General features: G+C 39.2%; 1 protein-coding gene across 1 annotated transcript in view; it reads left to right on the forward strand.

Annotated features, from left to right (window-relative positions):
• The window catches only part of Jmjd1c (jumonji domain containing 1C), a 168,977-nt gene that overhangs the window by 144,775 nt on the left and 3,572 nt on the right, over window positions 1-20,630 (forward strand). The window contains exons 14-25 of the mRNA XM_036167652.1: window positions 586-738; window positions 3,370-3,459; window positions 4,054-4,181; window positions 4,521-4,731; window positions 5,186-5,397; window positions 5,955-6,233; window positions 9,620-9,788; window positions 10,631-10,721; window positions 11,342-11,472; window positions 11,877-11,999; window positions 14,683-14,822; window positions 17,299-17,475. Coding sequence (XP_036023545.1) covers window positions 586-738; window positions 3,370-3,459; window positions 4,054-4,181; window positions 4,521-4,731; window positions 5,186-5,397; window positions 5,955-6,233; window positions 9,620-9,788; window positions 10,631-10,721; window positions 11,342-11,472; window positions 11,877-11,999; window positions 14,683-14,822; window positions 17,299-17,475 — 1,904 coding nt within the window. The remainder of the gene's footprint in view (window positions 1-585; window positions 739-3,369; window positions 3,460-4,053; window positions 4,182-4,520; window positions 4,732-5,185; window positions 5,398-5,954; window positions 6,234-9,619; window positions 9,789-10,630; window positions 10,722-11,341; window positions 11,473-11,876; window positions 12,000-14,682; window positions 14,823-17,298; window positions 17,476-20,630) is intronic.

Here is a 20,630-nt window from a genome sequence, read left to right on the forward strand (position 1 = left end):
AATGACATTGATTCTGTTGAATGTCAAGTACTTAGCGCCGGTTAGCACTAGTGTGGCATGTGCTCTCATGTTCACTTTTTTCTCTATCTTTTCCCCTGAAATCAGTGGATTATTTGCCAAAGTATATATGTCAATAATTAGAAACATTTTATTTTTGTGTCATAACTGAAGAAGAGAGGGCTATAATTGCTTGCTATCTAATGGTGGAGACCATAGATCCCACCAACCATGCTGTACTTACTATACACATGGTAGAAACCCTGTTTTGGATGTAAGCCAGCCATTTTAATATTTACTTAGGATTCTTTCTGGGTCTTCTCAAGAATTGTGCTCATTATCAAAAAATCTGCTTTGGGTGTATAATCTCCGTACCTAAGGAAGTGGAAGCAGGGGCAGAGTTAGTTTGTGGCCAGCATGAGAATATGGCAGCTGCATAGTGAGAAGCTGTGCCATAGAGAAGCAAGCATCTACTCTTGATTTTACATCAAGGTAGCTATCGACATCCTTGATTTATTGTCACATCTTTATTTTTGCTGTATTTCAGCCAAACAGAGCATTTAAATTGCTGCTTTCTCTGTATTTCAGCCAAAATTGCCTGGAAAAGAGCAGTCCGAGGCGTCAGGGAGATGTGTGACGCATGTGAAGCGACATTGTTTAATGTCCACTGGGTCTGCCGCAAGTGTGGATTCGTGGCTTGCTTGGATTGTTACAAGGCCAAGGAGAGGAAGAGTTCTAGAGGTTGGCACATAGTTTAATGAGATTAAGTGGAGGTACTCTGTATCACCCATGTCCTTCCTTAATTGTGGGTCTGTTACATTGTGGACATTGATAGCATTTGAGTAAGGAAGAGGAGTTGCCTCGCTTTGTCAGTGTTTACATTTGGAATGTAGCTTCATCTTCATTTTTCACCCTCTAAGTGGATCCGCTCTGAGGCAGAATTTCTTCAAGTCAACCAAATTCAACGTTAGCTGATGCCTTTTTGCTTTTAGAACTCACAGTTCCTGGTATCTTTCTAGAATCTTTTAATTCTGTGGTCATTCGTGTTAAGTCACAATTAAATGCTTGTACTGTTCAGTCTGTAATCTTTAAACACATTGTCAAGGTTACACTTCCATTAGTGCCCTCTATCGGATATATCTTTGTTTTATTTTTGATGTTTTAAGACAGGGTTTTTCTGTGTAACCCTGGCTATCCTGGAACTCTCTCTGTAGACCAGGCTGGCCTCAAACTCAGAGATCCTCCTGCCTCTGCCTCCTGAGTGCTGGGATTAAGGGCATGTGCCAGCTACTGTCTAGCTATTCCATAGATCTTAAAGAATGAAGAAGAAATCTTTATATCACAGACTTTGAAACTATTGTGCATAATGTTTAGACATAAAGTGGTATTAGTATTTCACTTGCTAATATAGCTGAAGTTATAGTTTTTGTGTTTTTTTTTTTGGTTTTTGTTTTTGTTTGGAAGTTATAGTTTTTAAATGAAGTTAATAAATACATCAGAGTGTTGAAGGTTTGCCACAGGCCTAGTATGTAAGCTTATTGATAGTATACTTGCCTAACATGTACAAGACTGAGGGTTTAGTCCCCACCACTGAAGAAAAGAATACCATTGTACGGGCATGATCGTACATGTTCTGAAACTGAGGCAGGAGGATTGACTCATACTCAGGTTCAGCTAGGGGTCTATAACAATACCGTTTTTCATTTTAAAAAAGGGGTGGGTTACATAAGACTGTTTAGGAAGTGCTAATCAGTGGTGGTGTCAACCAGTTATAAAGTTAGGGTGAAATGTTGGATTGGAGAACTTGAGATGCTTTGCCATTCCAGTGTTTGGGGCTTGGGTGTTAGGAAGAACCATGGCTTGGCTGTCAGTGTCTTTTCCATTGGTAGAATTACCCCACTTTCTCAACCCTTTTCTTATACATTGTTTACTACCAATAAGACCTGAGTATGTAAAAGCATTTCTGAAAATCTTAAGCTGTACTTTCCTGGGATATGAAAGTAAATATGAGTAAAATGGTGTAACCATGTTAAGAATTTCATCTTGGCATTTAAATACTTTTGTAGGGTCTGGAGGTGTATCCTATAGGGGTGGGGCACATGTTCTTTTTTTTTTTCCCTAGTTCCCTGGGGCTTTTATTTATTTTTTGTCAAATTTTAAAAACTTTATTTTGCTGTAGTGTGAAGTCCATAAAGGTTTCCTCCCCTCTTTTAAACATGGTTGAATGTTTATAATAAACAGATAGAATTGCTGTTAGAATATATTGTACTGTTTACTTGGGAATGATCAGAGACCTTATCAGCCTTCCAGCTTTATAACTTGAGCCCTGAGAACCTGTTCTTGTATATCATTTGACTTGTCCATTAAATGCTTTTATAAAACTCAAAGAGGGTAGGTTCACTATGTACTGTTACATAGTGTGAATCAACTTGTTACTGCAATGTAATCATTAATAGGTTCCTTTTCAGATTTTGTGAAGGAAAACTTCTGGAGTCTATTTACTGAAAATTAATGTCATTTTTTTTTTTAATTTAGAATTTTCATGAAGCACTTCTAGGATTTATGCTGAATGGCTTGAGCTTTGTGGGATTGTTTGTTTTGCTTTGAAACTCCTAGAGTCACATCATAAGTGGCTGCCTGTGTCAATAATTTCATAAAGCTATCTGATGCAAACAGAATGTCCCATACTACACTTCTCATTGAAGCTGAATGTGAGGAGCCTAGTTTGAGATGAACAATAGCAGTTAATACTGGCTCTATAGAGTGTCATCTTTTCTGGGTCTGAAAACTTGTTTTTTGTTTTGCATTTTGCATGCATGTTGGCAGTTACTTCATCCATAGCCTTATACATATGAGACAAGTGCTGATCCCAGGCCTCATATCAGTGTTCATTGAGCAGGAGCAAAATAAGGTAGCAGTGTCCTTAAATTTGTATCAGTATAAGTAGTCTAATATAATGCACAACCTCTTATGCATAGAAAATAACTAAGAGCTAAAAGAAGATTAACTGCAGTTTGGAATCAGACAGAAATTAGGAGTGACCCTTGCAGTGTAACAGTAGCAAAGAATAGTCGTCATTTTAGAAAGTGTTATCACACACTCTCTCTCTCTCTCTCTCTCTCTCTCTCTCTCTCTCTCTCTCTCTCTCACACACACACACACACACACACACACACACACACACACACAGACACACACAGACACACACATACCCTTCTTTTTTCTGTATCAGTCAGTACTTTTATTAAAATCCATTGGGTGGTTAATCGTCTTTTCTTACTTTTTAAAAATAGGACAAAACAAAATAGTTACATACAACCATCACTTTTATACTTAAAGAATTTCCTTGAAACAAGGTATATTATCTTACAGATAAAGAGTTGTATGCTTGGATGAAGTGTGTGAAAGGACAGCCTCATGATCATAAGCATTTAATGCCAACTCAGATTATACCTGGTTCGGGTGAGTATGTTTTATTTTGTATTACAGGTCCTGAGTGCTCTAGATAGGAGGACCTCCAAGAGTGTTAGCTGCGCATGGTGATAAATGTCTGTAACCTCAGTATTTGAGAGGCTGGAGTTGCTGTGTGTTTGAGGCACAACCTCGGTCACAAACACAGCAGCAGATGTTAGGGTCAAGCTCACCCCCTAAAAAAGCAAATCGTTTTTGCAAAAGTATGGCTTAAGTAATTGAATTGTCTTATTCAAAATTATAGCAACTCTTATATTTAATAAGAATGGGAAAAAGTCTTTTCTTCTGAGACTATAGAAAACCTCACAGAAACTATGAAAGAGGAAAATTGAAAAATGATAAAGTTTGGATTATGTGAAACTTTCTACAAGTTTTGAGCATACTGTTATCTTAATAATCAGACAATAGGAAATGAATATAAATTTGGTTGGTGGTAGTTCTATGTTATCGGGAAGGGTAGTACTGAGTAATAACTGATGAGACATCACAGGCACGCTGCTGTTCCCAAGTCCTCAAACATACTGAGGAGAGAGTGTGCCCTTAACAACTAGTGGTAAGCTTAATAACTGCCATTTTGTTTTTCAGTGTTGACGGATCTTCTTGATGCCATGCACATTCTTAGGGAAAAATATGGCATTAAATCCCATTGTCACTGTACTAACAAACAAAACATACAAGTTGGGAATTTTTCTGCAATGAATGGTGTGTCTCAGGTAAGTAGAAAAGTCTCCTCTGTTCATATACAGTCTATAGTTAGATAACACACCTTTGAGTGTCTGAAACTCAATGGCCCAGCATGGCAGCCATGCTTGTAATCACAGTATCTAGTAAGCTGGGGCAGAATTGCTATGAATTGAAGGCCAGCCTGAGCTGCACAGTGAGTTCTAAGCTAACCTGGGATACACTGTGGGACTCTCTCCAAAAAAAAAAAAAAAAAGCCCTACTCTAGGTTTGTGTTTCTATATTAACTGTGCAACTATCTTACAGTGACTGCTTTTAATTGAGTAATGGAGGAAATTGTGTTTAAAAATTCAACTGTCTTACCCTTATAGGTTTTACAGAATGTTCTTAACCACAGTAATGAAACTTCTCTGTGCATGCCCGAGTCTCAGCAGCAGACCACCCCCCAGAAATCTCAGAGTGATGGCAATAGCAGCCCTGAAAGTGTGAGCACAGACAGCAGGTTGACCCCTCCGGAGTCCCAGTCACCACTGCACTGGCTAGCTGATCTTGCTGAGCAAAAAGCCAGAGAGGAAAAACAAGGTAACCAAGTATTCATGTTTGTAAAGGGCTGAAGTGTGCCAGTGTATTGTGTATGACCTGTAAATAATTAGTTTTGCTACTTTATTTATTATAGCTTAGCATCAAGAAAGTATTAGTCCTCTTGTATTAGTAGCCAGCCCTCCCTGAGATCGATGATATCAAAAGTAGTTATGCACTCATTTGTGAATGAAGTTTTCAAAACCACCAGAACACTCTGTTTGTAAATTAACTGTATTTTCTGCTAGTGTTTGACTATTTTCATTCACAACAGGTAGACACTCAGCTACAAATCTGAGATACCTAGGAAAGCTTTTTCATCCAAAGTTAGCCTTTTTTGAGGGATTTAACTCTAGTTTGTGGTCAGGTGAATGAATTGGTGCCACAGCAGGTTTTTATTTCTCACTCTAAAAATACCTATTTTTCCTATACTTTACTATTAAATGTTTTCTTTTAGAAAACAAAGAATTTGCTCTTGAAAAGGAAATTAAAGAAGAGGGAGAAGATGCCTCTGATTCTCCAAATGGCAGCACATCACCTGCAGCCTCCCAGAACAATGAACAGGGTTCAACCCTGCGTGATCTGCTGACTACTACAGCTGGCAAGCTTCGAGTGGGCTCTACAGATGCTGGCATTGCCTTTGCTCCAGTGTATTCCATGGGGGCGTCAGTGAGTGTAACAGCTACTTTTGGTTTGTTAGATTTGGGGTTTTTGCACACCATTTAACTATACCTCTAGCCCCTGTTTTTAAATTTGGGCTTTAAATTTGTATAGAGATTTGATGGTTAGCTATGATTCTAACAAAACAGATACAGATGAAATAAATAGCTAGGTCTGGTCTCATTCTAATTCAAAGCTGGAGTTTTCCATATTTTCTCACGTGGAATATTGGAGAAGGTTCTTTGAGTCCAGGAGAGCTCTAAGATAACAACCTGAAGGTTATGTGAGTAATTGGGGGGAAGCATATATGGAAATATCTGTAAAGTACTTACAAATCAAGTTTTATCTAATTACTTACCAAGAAAAAGGAAAAACAGAATGCCAAAAGAGATAAAATGTTATAGTTGCTTTTAAAGTATATGGAGGGTTCTTAACCCTATTCTCTCTGAGTCCACACCAATGTGGAAAATAGATGACTTCTTCTGAATCCCGCAGAGCCAGTAGTTTCTTGCATTCCCAACCTAGGGTCCTCATTGTTTTCAGAAGCTGTTTATTTTTCTTAATAGAGTGGCAAAAGTGGACGGACTATGCCTAACATTCTTGATGACATCATTGCTTCAGTTGTTGAAAATAAAATTCCACCAAATAAAACCGCCAAGATAAATGTAAAATCAGAGCCTAATGAAGAACCTAAAGAAAGCCAAAAATCTGCCATGAGTGAAAACAATAAATTATACAGTGATATACCACATTCTTGGATCTGTGACCAGCATATTTTATGGCTTAAAGATCACAAGAATAGTAATAACTGGAAACTTTTCAAGGAGTGTTGGAAACAAGGACAGGTAAGTACATTACAGTGGTTAACACTGTCCGTGGGCCTGAGGAGAAGTAGATGTAAATAGAAAACTTACTTCTCCTGGGGGAGAAAAGACATCCCGCAATTAACAGATTACCAGAATTATGATTTCTGCTTTTGTCTAGATGTATATGATTGTACAGGGAAGTAAACTGACAGGTAGTTGTAGTTAATGAGTAGACATGCATTAGTCATAGATTTATCAAATGTAGTTCTCTGTTCTGATTTGTGTTTTAAGTCTTTCACTAATACATTAATATGAAATGCAGTTGGCATTGGACTGATGAAAATGTAGATTTTTTCATTTTAATGTTTACAAAACATTAAAAAAAATTTTTTTAACCCTTTATAGGCTTGTGATAAAACCCAAACCCAGGATCTATGCAATGCTGAAGCATGTACTTTTCCACTGAATGCACACACTGATTTAATTCATCCAACCTTTCTTTTGGTTTTGGAGTTTTGAGACAGGGTCCTTATATACCTTTGGCTGTCCTGGAATTCAGGATTTAGACAAGGCTGACCTAGAACTCACAGACATCCATCTACTTCTGCCTCCTAAGTGCTAGGATAAAGGCAAGCGCCTTCACGCCCGGCCTTTATTTGATCAGTTCTTGAATACAATTTCTTCTATTTCCTTCTGCCTACATAAAATGGGTTTTCCTTATAATCAAAAGTTCTGACTTAATGCTTTGTATGTAATTCAGATATTAAGTATCTAATATAAAAATTATGAACAGACTTAATTACCCGCGTCAGGGAATTATATTGCTTAATTTGTTTCCTCCTCCTTGGAACATATTAGTGTACTTTTATTTTTTACTTTAAGTATTATGTGTTATGTGTGCTGTATACATTTGTGCATGTGAAAGTTAGCAGACAACTTGTGGGAGCTGTCCTTCCACCGCTGTGGGTTTTAGGGATTGAACTCAGTGCACCAGGCTGAACTGCCTCACCAGCCCTACTCTAATGTACAGTCATTGAGCAGCTAAAGACCTAAGACTGAGTAAACCGTTTTACTACAGCCATTCTCTGTCTTAAGTACCTATGTAATTCGGTTCAAATCAACATCATTGAACACCATCTAGATTTTGTATAGACACAAGATTGATGTCATATATCCTTGAGTCTATTTGAACTGAAGTTTTGAATACTTCATTTTATGTTGGAACTTTCTGATAGGAAACCATCACATTAATATTTTTATGAACGCATTAAAGATTTTAAGGACTAAAAAGTGCTGTGAAAAAGAAAAGAGAATGGCTAAGGTACTAATTCAAACAGGCTATTGTGAATTGCTTAGTAGTTGAGTGATATTTTGCTAGTTAACGAAGAAGGAATTGACATATACTAGTCATTGTAAAACTCTGTATGTAGGTTGGCTTGTTCTGAACCTAGAAGAGGGTGGTAAAGAAATACACAGCTTAAAGAATTCACAATGAGGGGCTGGAGAGATGTCTCAGTGGTTAAGATTACCTACTGCTCTTCCAGAGGACTCAGGTTCAATTCCCAGCACCCACATGGCAGCTAACAACTATCTATAACTCCAAAATCTGACACTCTCACACAGATAAACATGCAGGCAAAATGCCAATGCACGTAAAATGAAAATAAATAAATTATTTTTTTAAAAAAAGAATTCACAATGAAAGGCTCTTAAATATCAGGGAATTTTAACATATATTGTGATAGCTGCAATTGGCAACTTAAATAATTGACAGTGCAGCAGATACTTACAGGAGAATAATACCAGAGATGAGAGGTCTAATTGAGAAGTCTTGAGATATTTCAGTAAGATGATGACAGTAGCTTTAAAATTCTACTTGGTATTATTTTAATATACCAATTACATGTCATTTTAAAGATTGGTAAAAGGCTTAATGATAGTATTTTTATGTGGGAACTGTAGTGTATGAATTGCCAACAGTAATTACTTAATATCTGGACTTATTAAGAACATATGATTAACTTATTGAAAGAACATTTAGTGGAGCATTCAGCTAGATTTCATCGTGGGTTTGTTTTCTTTTACATTTTATTTTATATACATGAATGTTTTTCTTGCATGTGTATTTTTGCACCACTTGCATGGCTGGTGCCTGTGAAGGCCAGAAGAGGGCATTGGATCCCTTAGAACTAGAGTTGCAGGTGTTTGAGAACCACTGTGTAGGTGCCGGGACTCAAACCCATGTCCTCTGCAAGATCAGCTGGTGCTTTTAACTGCTGAGCCATCTCTGCAGCCCTTTGTCTTGTTTACTTTGTGAGGGTCTCACTGTGTAGCCCCAACTGGCCTGGAACTCTGTGTAGACCAGAATCAGAGAGATCCTGCTTAGGATGGGCTTTTAAAAAATCTTTTGTAGCTAAAAATTCTAACTTGAGGCTTTTATTTTATGATAAATTTTTAAATGTCTCAGTTAATATCTTTTAGAGACTCTTTAAGTCATACTTTCATAAATTCTCTGTATTGCAGAACTATATTTTATTAGAATAAAAACTGAATAATTTATCAGTTGAACAATTAAGCATAGAGATATTTTTATATAGCTCATTGGAATTTTTAGAAGTAGTAAATCTTTAGTTACAGTTTTTCAGTTAAACGGTGTTGTAAGATTTGAGTTCATGACCTCTAAAAGGCAAGATTCATTCATAGTCAGTCATTAGGTATACAGTATGGTGTCATGCCTGTGCTCAGTGTTGTTTCCAGGACTCTTGTAAAAGTGACAGGAAATGTGTTTTGAGTGTTGTGAATTCAGTGTACACAATGTTTTGATCTTCACTTTTTTATTTCAAATGTTAATGTATAGATTGCATACTTACAGATAGATTACATAGTGTCTATAAAACGTTTGCCTATAGATGAAGCAGTCTCCCAAAATATTTCTGCTACCCATAAATGCCATCTTCAGACTTCTCTTCTGAAAACCTGTCCATTGAAATTTCTGTACAAGATGCCGTTTTATTGGGTATGATGGCACATCATATTAGGTAGTCCCGGCACATATTAGGTAGTCCCGGCACTTATTAGGTAGTCCCGGCACCTATTAGGTAGTCCCGGCACCTATTAGGTAGTCCCGGCACTTAGGAGATAAAGCTGAAGGACAGCTTCTGTCATGTTGCAAAAACCTTGTGTCAAAGTGAGAACCAAATAAGTACATAAATGGCACCATTCTTGCTATGGTGTTCCCTCACTGTTGTTTTTATTCACATAGAAGCATCTTTCCAAGTCCAGAACTATTTGTTAGTAGCCTCCTTTATACTGACAGATTGCCAGTGGGGCCGAAATGTAATGGTGCCGTCCACTTGCTTGTACTCTTAAGCTTTGAAGTGTCTAGGTGCCTTTTAACTGTTATCTATTTGTGTTTATTCATAAAGCCTGCGGTGGTTTCCGGTGTGCATAAGAAAATGAACATTAGCTTGTGGAAGGCAGAATCAATTAGTCTGGATTTTGGAGACCACCAAGCTGATCTCCTGAACTGCAAAGACAGCATTGTTTCAAATGCCAACGTTAAGGAGTTCTGGGATGGTTTTGAAGAAATTTCAAGTATGTTGTTTTTCACTCTTGTCTTACTCGTAGCCCGAAGATGATAAATTGTTAATACAACTTAAATCCTTCACCTGTGAAGCACCCATATTTACATTGTTATTCAGTTTATTAAAAAAAAGAGAGCAAGAGGCCAGGAGTAGTGACTCAGCTGTATCCTCCACACCTGGATTAGCAGAGACAGAAAGCTCTAGAGTTCTAGGTCATCCTCAGCTCCTCTGAATTTGAGTCCAGCTGAGCTAAATAAGACCTTGTGTATAGAAGACAAAAAATTCAGAATTTAGAAACAAAATAATGGTTCATAATCCCAACTCTAGTCCTGATTTCCTTTTATTTTGACACAATTTAAGCTGTGTTTCCTAATACGGACTTTTGGTAACCCCTCAAAATTGTAGAAAATAATTATATAGATTATGTTCAACATTTTGAAAGTTAAAAACTATAAATGTAAGACTAATATTACAAATAAAAATAATTCTGAAGAGCATTTTCTTTAGATACTATAAGTAGTTAACGCTATATGTCTCCTGTTAAAATCTGGAGTCAGAAGAGATGGTGTGGCAGTTCTTGCAGAGGACCTGAGTTTGCTCACTTTGGGCAGCTCCCAGCTGCCTGCAACTCCAGCTCCAGGAGGTAGATGCAAGGCCCTCTTCTAGCTTCCTACACACACACCCACACACCCACACACCCACACACCCACACCAGTGCTGCACCAAGACATGAAGAACAAGATCTGTCAGTGTCCAGGAAGCCCCTGTGTACAACAGTCTAACCATTCACACTTCTCTCAGGAATAGAAAGACCTACGCTGTATTTTAAGTAACTAACTCTTGTGTTTGTAGAACGGCAGAGAAACAGAAGTGGAGAAACAGTAGTTTTAAAGCTGAAAGACTGTCCATCTGGGGAAGACTTCAAGACCATGATGCCAGCAAGGTATGACTTGGGAAGTTGAGCTGAGCTTGTTCCCAGCATAAGTAACTACCAATATAAGCATTAAAGTTTTTTATTTGTTTGTTTTTCCCAGTAACAACAAATAAAATTAAAACTAAGTCTCTGTAGGCTCACCACACTTCATCCTGAAGAAATACTTGTGTTTGGGGTACTGTAGTGTGTCCTGTTGTAGGCTCCCCTCTTGTTGGAGCTTTTACTTAATTTGTTTCCCTAAGGAAGTATAATTGAAACATTAGTATCATGTATAATTTATGCCTGCCTTGTATAGTAATCCAGTTTAGATTCTGAATGGATTGATTCTAGATTAGTGTTCCATAGTTTAAGGGAAAGATATTTGCAGTCTTCTTCACAAATTAAGTATTTTGTACTTCCTGCTGGGTGGTGGTGTCACATGCCTTTAATCATAGCACTTAGGGATTCCAAGGCAGGTGAGTTTCTGAGTTCGGTGCCAGCCTTGTCTATAGAGCGAGTTTCAGGACGGCCAGTGCTACACAGGGAAACTCTGTTACCCTACTCCCCCTTCCCCCCAAAAAGAATTTTGTACTTCAAAATAGTTTAAATGCAAATCTATATTCAGAAGAAAGCTGTGTTGTTATCTTTAGATATGAAGACTTTTTAAGAAGTCTGCCACTGCCAGAATATTGCAACCCAGAAGGGAAGTTCAATTTGGCCTCTCATTTGCCAGGGTTCTTTGTACGCCCTGATCTAGGACCCCGGTTGTGCAGTGCCTATGGTAAGTATATGTTTACATTTCTCTTTAAGTTGGAATTCTATGGGAGTTTAACAGATTTCAGCCTCAAAGCAAATTGTCCAATGATTTTTTTTTTACCCTATTAGTAAACCTGTTCTTTTAATAATGCTGTTGAAACCCCTTTTAATGTCAAGTATCAATATAAGAATTAACAGCCAGTATACTTAAGTAATACTTCTTAATTCCTTATAACATTTCTATGTAGTATTTTTATTGAGTTGTTTTGTATGTAGCATTTCTATTGACCGTTTTTAGTAGCTAGATTTTAGGGGCAAGTATTTGTAACAAGGCAACTAAAACTAAAATTGTAATTGTTTTATGGGGGTCATACCTGTATATTGTAGATGCAGTGTACTCTAGAATAAAAGGCCTCATTTCTCACACAGGTGTTGCTGCTGCTAAGGATCATGATATCGGAACCACAAATCTCCACATTGAAGCTTCTGATGTTGTGAATATTCTGGTCTATGTTGGCATAGCAAAAGGAAATGGTGTCCTCTCAAAAGCAGGTAAAGAAACATAAAGAGCAGCCACAGTTCCTACTGGGTTACAGGGCTAACACAGTAGCAAGGCCAAGGGATGTGTGCTAACCTTTGTTACCTAAAACCTACTTTTCTCATTTATCATGTAGAAGAAATAGTAATTTTAAAGTAAATAGTTTTATTTGAGACTTTGATTTTACTGTGTATTGTATTTATGAATGTATTTTGTTAGACTCACTTGGAATTATTTGCTGAATAGGCACCAGGTTTTGAGGGTGTCACTGTGAGATACCATTTGTGATTCTAATATTCACCCCACCCCATCTGACTCCCCGTTGGATTCAGAAGAAAAAACTTTTTTCTATGTTCTTAGATTTTACTTTTCACTCTCAAGTTTTCTCTAAAACTGTGCTCTGTCACCTATTCCTTCCTTTTAAATATCAAGTCTGAGCTCTCCACCTTTCTTCTCCGTGCCTTTAAAGTAGGTGTATTGTTCCGTTGTGGAGCATCTGCCTCGTTCTGATCGATGGTGGTGCAGTTGAATAATTGCAGACTCTCCACTGCTGTTGCTCCCGCCCTCAGAACACGCTCTTTGCCCTCTTTGCACTGTGTCTTTCACTGGACCGTTGTGGTGGGTGGTGGGGTTACTGTCTCTTCACAGTTTGGAGTTGGCTGCTCAGAACACTCAACTGATCTGACCCCACGTGAACAGACTATGCTACAGTTATCGTCATACCTTGTCTAGTTTGCTTTTCAGTTCTGTCTGTATCTCTGCATCTGACATTCATTGCTGTTGGTTGCCTATTTTGTATGTCATTCTACTCATTCATTCACTCATTCAGTCATTCAGGTAGGTAGTTGGTTATTTGTATGTGAGTGTTTTGCTTGCCTTTATGTAAGTATACCATGTGGTGCATGCAAGTACCCACAGAGGACAGGGAGTGCATAGGATCCTCCTGGAACTGGAAAAGTGGCCGTGTGGGTGCTGGGAATCAGACCAAACCTAGGTATTCTGCTCGAGCAGCATGTACTCTTAGCTGTGCCATCATCTCTTTGGCCCTTCTACTCTATTTAAATGTCCCCTGTAGCAATTTTGTCTCTGAGGAACTTAACATCTGCTGTTTGTAGTATCATTCATTCATGGCCTAAAACACTGGAACTCTCTTCCTCATCCTTATTCCCTATCCTCCTATTCCTAGTATCTTTGCTCTTGAGAAAACTTCAGTTCTAAAAATTCTGTGGCTTTTAATCATTATTTTGTAGGTGTTCACAAAGGGATGTTTTAGGATTATAATTCATAATCAAACTTCTCAAGAAATAGTAGTCTACTTGAATATACTAAGCTAATTCTTTCCCCTGCAATATCTCTTGTCTCTTTTCTTCAAGTGTAGTTTAGATTATTATCTTATCCTATGAGTGTTTTTCATTTTCCAATGGAAAGTTAACTTAGTCAGTCATTCTCATCTTACTGGTGATTCCTCCCTCAAGCAGTAAAATTTGAGACAGCATCTCACCTCCCCCTGCCTACCCACTTCTTAGACAGGCACATAACAATAACAATAATAAATAAAATTTAGAGTAGTAAAATTAAAGTGGAAAGTTAGGAATACCAATCTATTAATTGAAATTTGTAATGTATTGTGTTATGTTAGGGTTTTTTTGTTGTTGGTGGTGTTTGTTTGAAGTAATATCTTGCTTATATGGTTTTTTAAGTCAACATGGAAAATTTTGCTATACTCTTCATATTTGAAGAGCCTAGATTTAATACTTTTGTGTTCTTCCAAATGTTCTTACATAGATACAGTGATTTCCAGTGTGCCAACATTTTGACAAAGATTACCTGATGTTTCCTTAGAACCATAGCTTTATGAAGAGATCAATTTGCATGTGCTGACAGATTAACCATAATAAGGATAGAGGTCCGATTGAAATTGACCAGAATGCTTCTCATTAGTAAGCAAGCCCACTCACATAAGTAAGCCTTTTACTCACTTCACTCAACCTTTAGCTCAAACATAAAATTAAGGCAGCGGTTCCTACTGTTCTTAGTAGTTAGAGAAGCCAAATAATAAATTCAGAAAAGAATTGTGTAGGTTAAGATGTGCCTTGAGATTATGACATTGTTCAGACCATCCCTGAGACAGGAAGGAGGTTGTTTATTTTGAAACTAAATTTTTAGCTCTAAAGTAGTGGTTCTCAGTCTTTGAAGCAAATACATGGGAAACCACTATTTCTTTTCCTGTGGACACAGGAGTCTCAAACTCAGGGCTCTGCTCCTCCAATAGTTTTGTGTATATAACTGGATTTAAAAGAGTACTGACCTGCCAGGTGGTGGTGGCGGTGCACACTGTTAATCTCAGCACTCAGGAGGCAGAGGCAGGTGGATCTCTGTGAATTCGAGGCCAGGATAGCCAGGACTACAAGAGAAACCCTGTCTCAAAAAACAAAAACAAAACAAAACAAGAGTACTGATCCTAGGCTTGCAGTGGGATTACATGCCTTTGTCTAGAAGCTGAGACAAGAGGATCAGGAGTTGCAATCCAGACTTTGTTGCATGACAAGTTCCAGACTAGCTTGGGCTGCATATTGAGATTTTTTTTTTTTTTTTTAAGGCAAGACAAAATGTTTCATGCTCTGATAATCAGCCTTAGATGGTCCAGCTCTCTGGTAGTCTTTACTGACCAACTAAAAATAATTGCCTGTGTTTCAGGAATACTTAAGAAATTTGAAGAAGAAGAAATGGATGATATCTTAAGGAAAAGATTAAAGGATTCAAGTGAAATACCTGGTGCTTTGTGGCATATTTATGCTGGAAAAGATCTTGACAAGATAAGGGAATTCCTTCAAAAGGTATTATTGATGTTTCAGAGAACCCTACCTCTACCTTGAACATGAACAAATTATTTACCCTTCTTTTTGTGACATTCTGCAGTATAATATTATTTTAAATACTTTTAGTCCTTTTTAGTGTTTTATTGGATTTCAAAAGCTCCTTTATATTGGGCTAGAGAGATGGCTCAGCAGGTAAGATACTTTGGTGCTCTTTCAGAGGACCCAGGTTATTCCTAGCACCTACATGGCAGCTCATAACCATCCAAGGGCCTCTTCTGGCCTCTTCGAGCACCAGTACACAAACATACATCCACAGGAAACACCCATACAGCTAAATTGTAAAAAACAAGTAAATGAACAATTTTTAAAGCTGATTTCTCTTGCTTTTAAAGCCCATTTAATTTTGAGGGTTTTCAGTGGCAACCTGTTCTTGGCTCTTAATGGTCTCATACCTTACAGTGGAGCACTAACCTACCCATGAGACACACACGGTCATCATAATGCTGCTAAAAAGAGATGGTGGGAATTGCCTGGTAGTTTTGGGTTGTCTTTAATCTTTGAAAATTTCATGCATGTATAAAATGTATCTTGGTCATATCCACCCCCTTCCATCTCCTTTTCCACCACGTATCTACCTCCTTAACTGCCTGTCTTTTGGGGGCATGGGGGGGGGGGCGTGTTTCAAAACAGGGTTTCTCTGTATAGTCCTGGTCGTCTTGGAACTCTCTCTCCCCGGACCAGGCTGGCCTTGAACTCAGAGATCAGCCTGCCTCTGCCTCCCAAGTGCTAGGATTAAAGGTGTGCACCACCACTGCCTGGCTCTTTTCTTTTTTATAACCCACCAACTCTAGTTGTATGTGTATGGGTGGGTATAGGGTTATCCAATAGGCCTTGACCTTCCTACCATTGACCACCACCAAAGACAAATGACTCTTCCCTAAAAACCATCAGCTGCCAATAGCTCCTTGCTAGAGGTGGAGCCTGTGAGCGCCCGCGCCTCCCAATCTTAAATTTTAAATGAGTTAATCTTGTGCAGGTAATCACAGCTGTTGAGTTCATGTCACTTTCAGAAGATGACATTTCACATTTTGTAGCTCTCCTGCCCCATCCTCCATTCCATCTGCTTTTGCTTCAGCATTGTTCCCCAGAGGGGCTGGAGGTTGATACAGATGTCCCATCTACAGGCAGCTTACTCTGAGCAGTTTGGAGTCTCTGCATTAACCTTCACCTACTATAAGAAGCAGCTTCTCTGGCCGAGGCCGGGAGGGGCATGACTGTGACGACCATGGACATTCAGAACAGTTTGGGTAGTCGGTAGGATGTGGAACTAGCTAAACAAAGGTCTTTAGTTTTTGAGTGTGGTGCTCTGATTCCTGATCTCAACATAGGTTCTACTTTACCACATTTGATTGGTCTATCGTAGTTGTTTAATACACTACATGTTTGTTTAATACTACCTTTAATTCTTGGGTTAATTTCTAATTGACCAGAAAGTAGTTTATACCCTGACTAAACTAAATAATAAAGTTAAATCCAGAAGTTTGAAGGATTTAAGGAATCACTATTATTGCTTATTTTGTTCATCTTCTTAAAATGATTTAAATAATGTTTCTGTGATCTATGTGAAGAATCCTTGCAAATTACCACCATATACTAGAATGCCTAAAACTGTTTTAACCTAAAATATAATAACTGGGCCTTTTAAATCCAGCTTTTTATTAATTATGAATAGTTCTTGAATCTCGAAGGGTTAGGTAACTAAGTCTAAAGCAGTTCTCTGTATGTATCCCAAAGGGGTTAGGAAATCCATGTGTACAATTGGTTTAGTTTAGAGAGAAAAACAGGCAAGTGGTTTTCCTTCATCTACATGATTGGGAAATAGAAAACCAGCTAGATGAGAGCCTCCCAGGAGAAAGAAGTGCTGAGGAAGGACCATGAGCACTGCTCGCTGCAGTGGTGTTTTAATAGCCCTTGGCTTTTGAGAAATAATTGCAGTGTTTTGCCATGACTGTTGTTTTGAAACAGATTCTTCCTCTAGCTCTAACTGGCCTGGAACTCGCTCTATAGAACAGGTAGACCTCTAACCCAAAGAGATCCAGCCACTTCTGCCTTTAGAGTGCTGGGCTAGAAGATATGCACTACCACAGCCCAGCCTTATTTTCTTAGTCATTGGTGGTTTTTGTTTGAGATTTATTTTTATTTTATATGTATTTATATCTATATACGGTGTGCATGCAGTGCCTGAGGACACCAAAAGAAAGCATTGGCTCCTCTGGAACTGGAGCTACAGATGGTTGTTAACTGCCGTGTGGATATTGGGAATCAAACCCACGTCCTCTGCGAAATTAGCCAGTGCTCTTAATCACTAAGCCATCTCTTTAGTCCCTAGTCATTGTTTTATAAGAGTACGAGAGCTAAGAACCAGTATAAGTGTAACTCAGCTTTTTCAATTCCATTTAGTTGGTATATATATTTTTATTTTAACCTATATTAGATTTCAAAAGAACAAGGCCTTGAAGTTCTGCCAGAGCATGATCCAATACGGGACCAAAGCTGGTATGTGAATAGAAAACTCCGACAGAGACTGCTTGAGGAGTATGGGGTGAGAGCCTGCACTCTGGTCCAGTTCCTTGGGGATGCCATTGTTTTGCCAGCAGGAACACTTCATCAGGTACATATGTATATAATTCTAATACCCTTGTACTGGAAAGCACTAATTTTGGAAAAGAAATTATTCTGTGTCTAGGCAAAAATAAAAGGTGTTAAGTTAGGAAAATGACCGACACCATTGTATTTCCATTAAAATGAATTTTATAGTGTTTGAAATGTCATTAAATACTTCTACAGTAACTTCCTAGAAAGTGTATTGGATGGGTATGTGTTCTTATGTCTTGTGTTAATCACTTGTGAATTGGGATTCAGCATCCTAGATGCCCTTTATTTGTGCTAGCCTCATGAGAACATAGCTACCTTGTCCTCAAGTGTAAATGACTAAGAAAATTGTCTAGGGTAGAGTAGTATAAGACTTCTGTTTGATAATAGCCTAGGACTTGCAGGTCCTTGTTTACTTGTCTAGCTTGCTGAGTATTAGGGTGGTTGTTGCTGTTTTCAGTCAGCCTCTTGTCAGCCTTCAAGTTTGGGGTGTTTAAAATGGAGTCTTGCTTTGCAGCCCAGGCTCTCCTGGAACTGGTAGTGGAGCTGCTGCAGCCTTTGGCTCCCACGTGCTGGGGTTGCAGGTGTCATGGCACCTCATTACAGTCATCCATAGTTAGGGAGAACTTTAGCACGTGTATGTATTTCTGTGATTGGGAGAAGCAAGTGAGTACAGGTGCCTGTGGAGGCAGAAGCTGGAGTTACAGGTGTTGGGGGTGCTGGGAACTCGGTCCTCTGGAAGAACAGCAGGCAGGTCTCTTAATTGTGCAGCCTTCTTTCCAGCTCTCCCCCTGCCACCCTTTTTGGGGACATGGTTCCATGTAGCCTAGGCTAACCTGAACTTTGTGTAGCTTCCTGAGTATGACCCAGAACCTGTACCCCTTCTGCTGGTATGAGAATGTGCTTGCTAGGCAAGTGCTCTACCACTGAGCTAAATCCCCAAACCCTGTGTGTGTGATGTTTCAGTTTGTTTTACTTGTGGCTATGTGAGCATGGGTGCCCACAACGCCAGAAGCGTCCGCTCCTCCTGGAGCTGGTGCTATAGATTACTGGCTTATGTAAGATAGCCATCTGACATGGGTGCTGGGAACTGAACTGAGCTTCTTTAAGAGTAGTACATGTTTTTAACTGCTGAGCCACCTCTTACCCCACAATATACTCTTGAAGTCTGGCTTTTCTTTCTTTCTTTCTTGCTTTCTTTCTTTCTTTTCTTTTCTTTTCTTTTCTTTTTTCTTTTCTTTTCCTTTTCTTTCCTTTCTTTCCTTTCTTTCCTTTCTTTTCTTCCCTCCCTCCCTCCCTCCCTCCCTCCCTCCCCTCCCTCCCTCCTTCCTTCCTTCCTTCCTTCCTTCCTTCCTTTCTTCTTTTTGAGACAGGGTTTCTCTGTGTAGCTCTGGCTGTCCTGGAACTCGTTCTGTGGACTAGGCTGGCCTTGAACTCAGAGATCTGCCTGCTTCTGCCTCCTGAGTGCTGGGATTGAACCACCACCAGCAGCTCAAGTCTGGCCTTTCTTTACAGTGCATTTCAGGTTCATCCATAGTGTTTGGAGCAAGTGGTCTGTCTTTGTTGCTAGTGAGCTATGGTGGCATAGGAATTATTTTTCAGTCTTCTTACCTCTCCAACTGGAATACATTTGGGTTGTTCCTAGTTTGGGCAATAAATAAATGTAAATATTTACATATAGGCTTCTGTGTGCACATTTCCTTTCCTCACTAGGTAAATGCTGGCTAGTGACATTTGCCCATTCAGATAATAAATGTATGACTAACTTTAAAAACTCCCCCCGCTCGCTCTCTAAAGTGGTTGTACCTTCCCTCATGTTGGTGTTCTGTCCACTTTATTTCCTCTGCTTCCTCTCTAGCCCTTGCTACTTTCAGGTGTTTTCTTTGGTGGTGGTGTTTTTCTAAGGAGGTGGATGTGAGGTATAAAAGAAAGGACAGAGTTGAGATGGCATTTTGTTGTTTAGACACACTTAAGATGTGCAGTGATCTGACCAGTTCCCAGAGGGCTTTCTTACTGGTCCTTACCCATCCCTAGTTTTTCTGATTCTTTAGAAGTCACATTTCAAACAATCAATCCTGATGTTACTGTCTAGGGACTAGTCTTTGGTAGATGCTCAGACTGTTAGAACCCTGTAACACTTCATCACAGGGCCAGCACTGCTAGGAAAGAAGCAGCATACTGTTCTGGCCTCTCAGCAGTGAGCTGGACACAATGGCATTTAGACAGTCCAGTTTAAATGTTTATCTAAGCAGCTGGAAGTATAATGGCCATAGTCCCCTTGAGATTCTAAAAGCCACTCTAAAATTATAACTTCTTTGTGTCTGCAAACCCAACAAAGTATGTGAATTTATATCCACCCTAGGCAGAGCTGCTAGATCTTGACCTCTAGTTCATGTCCCCACTGTAGTGTTCTGAATGGCCTTTAAAATTGGGACAAGACCTGGGTCTAGAGCAGTGTAGCAGATCAGTGGTCTGGACTATGAGGCTCAACCCCACCCCCAGTATGACAGGGGAGAAAGAAACAGGAAAAGAAAATGAGCAGGAAATCTTTATTAATAAGTTTGCTTTTGCCCTAGTATTCTTAGCTTACCTAGTCAGTTTTAGCATTTATAGTGAGTGATTTCATGATGTCTCTGAGAGTTACAAATTGAAGCCTGGTGGTGGTGGCACACACCTTTAATCCCAGCACTCAGGAGGCAGAGCCAGGCGGATCTCTGTGAGTTCTAGGCCAGCCTGGTCTATAGAGCGAGATTCAGGACGGGCTCCAAAACTAGACAGAGAAACCTTGTCTTGAACCCCCCCCCCCCAAAAGTTACAAATTGTTGGCTCAGCTGGGCATTGGGGGAGCATACTTTTAATCCCAGCACTTACCAGGCAGAGGCAGGAGGATCTCTGAGTTCAAGGCCAGCCTGGTCTACAGAGTGAGTTCCAGGACAGCCAGAGTTGTTACACAGAGAGACCCTGTGGGGGTGGGGGTTACAAATTAATCTGCATTTTAATGACCAGAAGAAATGTGTGCCAAAACCTTCTTATGTAACATTTCCACAAACCACCAAATAATGATAATGAACCCTTTTTAAACAATCACCTTCCGACTATAAAGACAAAAAGCTGTTTTCTTATCTTCCTCGTGATTAATGACTCAGACAGCAAACAAAAGGCAGAGATGGAGTG

Source organism: Onychomys torridus, chromosome 18 (genome assembly GCF_903995425.1).
Source record: "Onychomys torridus chromosome 18, mOncTor1.1, whole genome shotgun sequence".
NCBI lineage: Eukaryota > Metazoa > Chordata > Mammalia > Rodentia > Cricetidae > Onychomys > Onychomys torridus.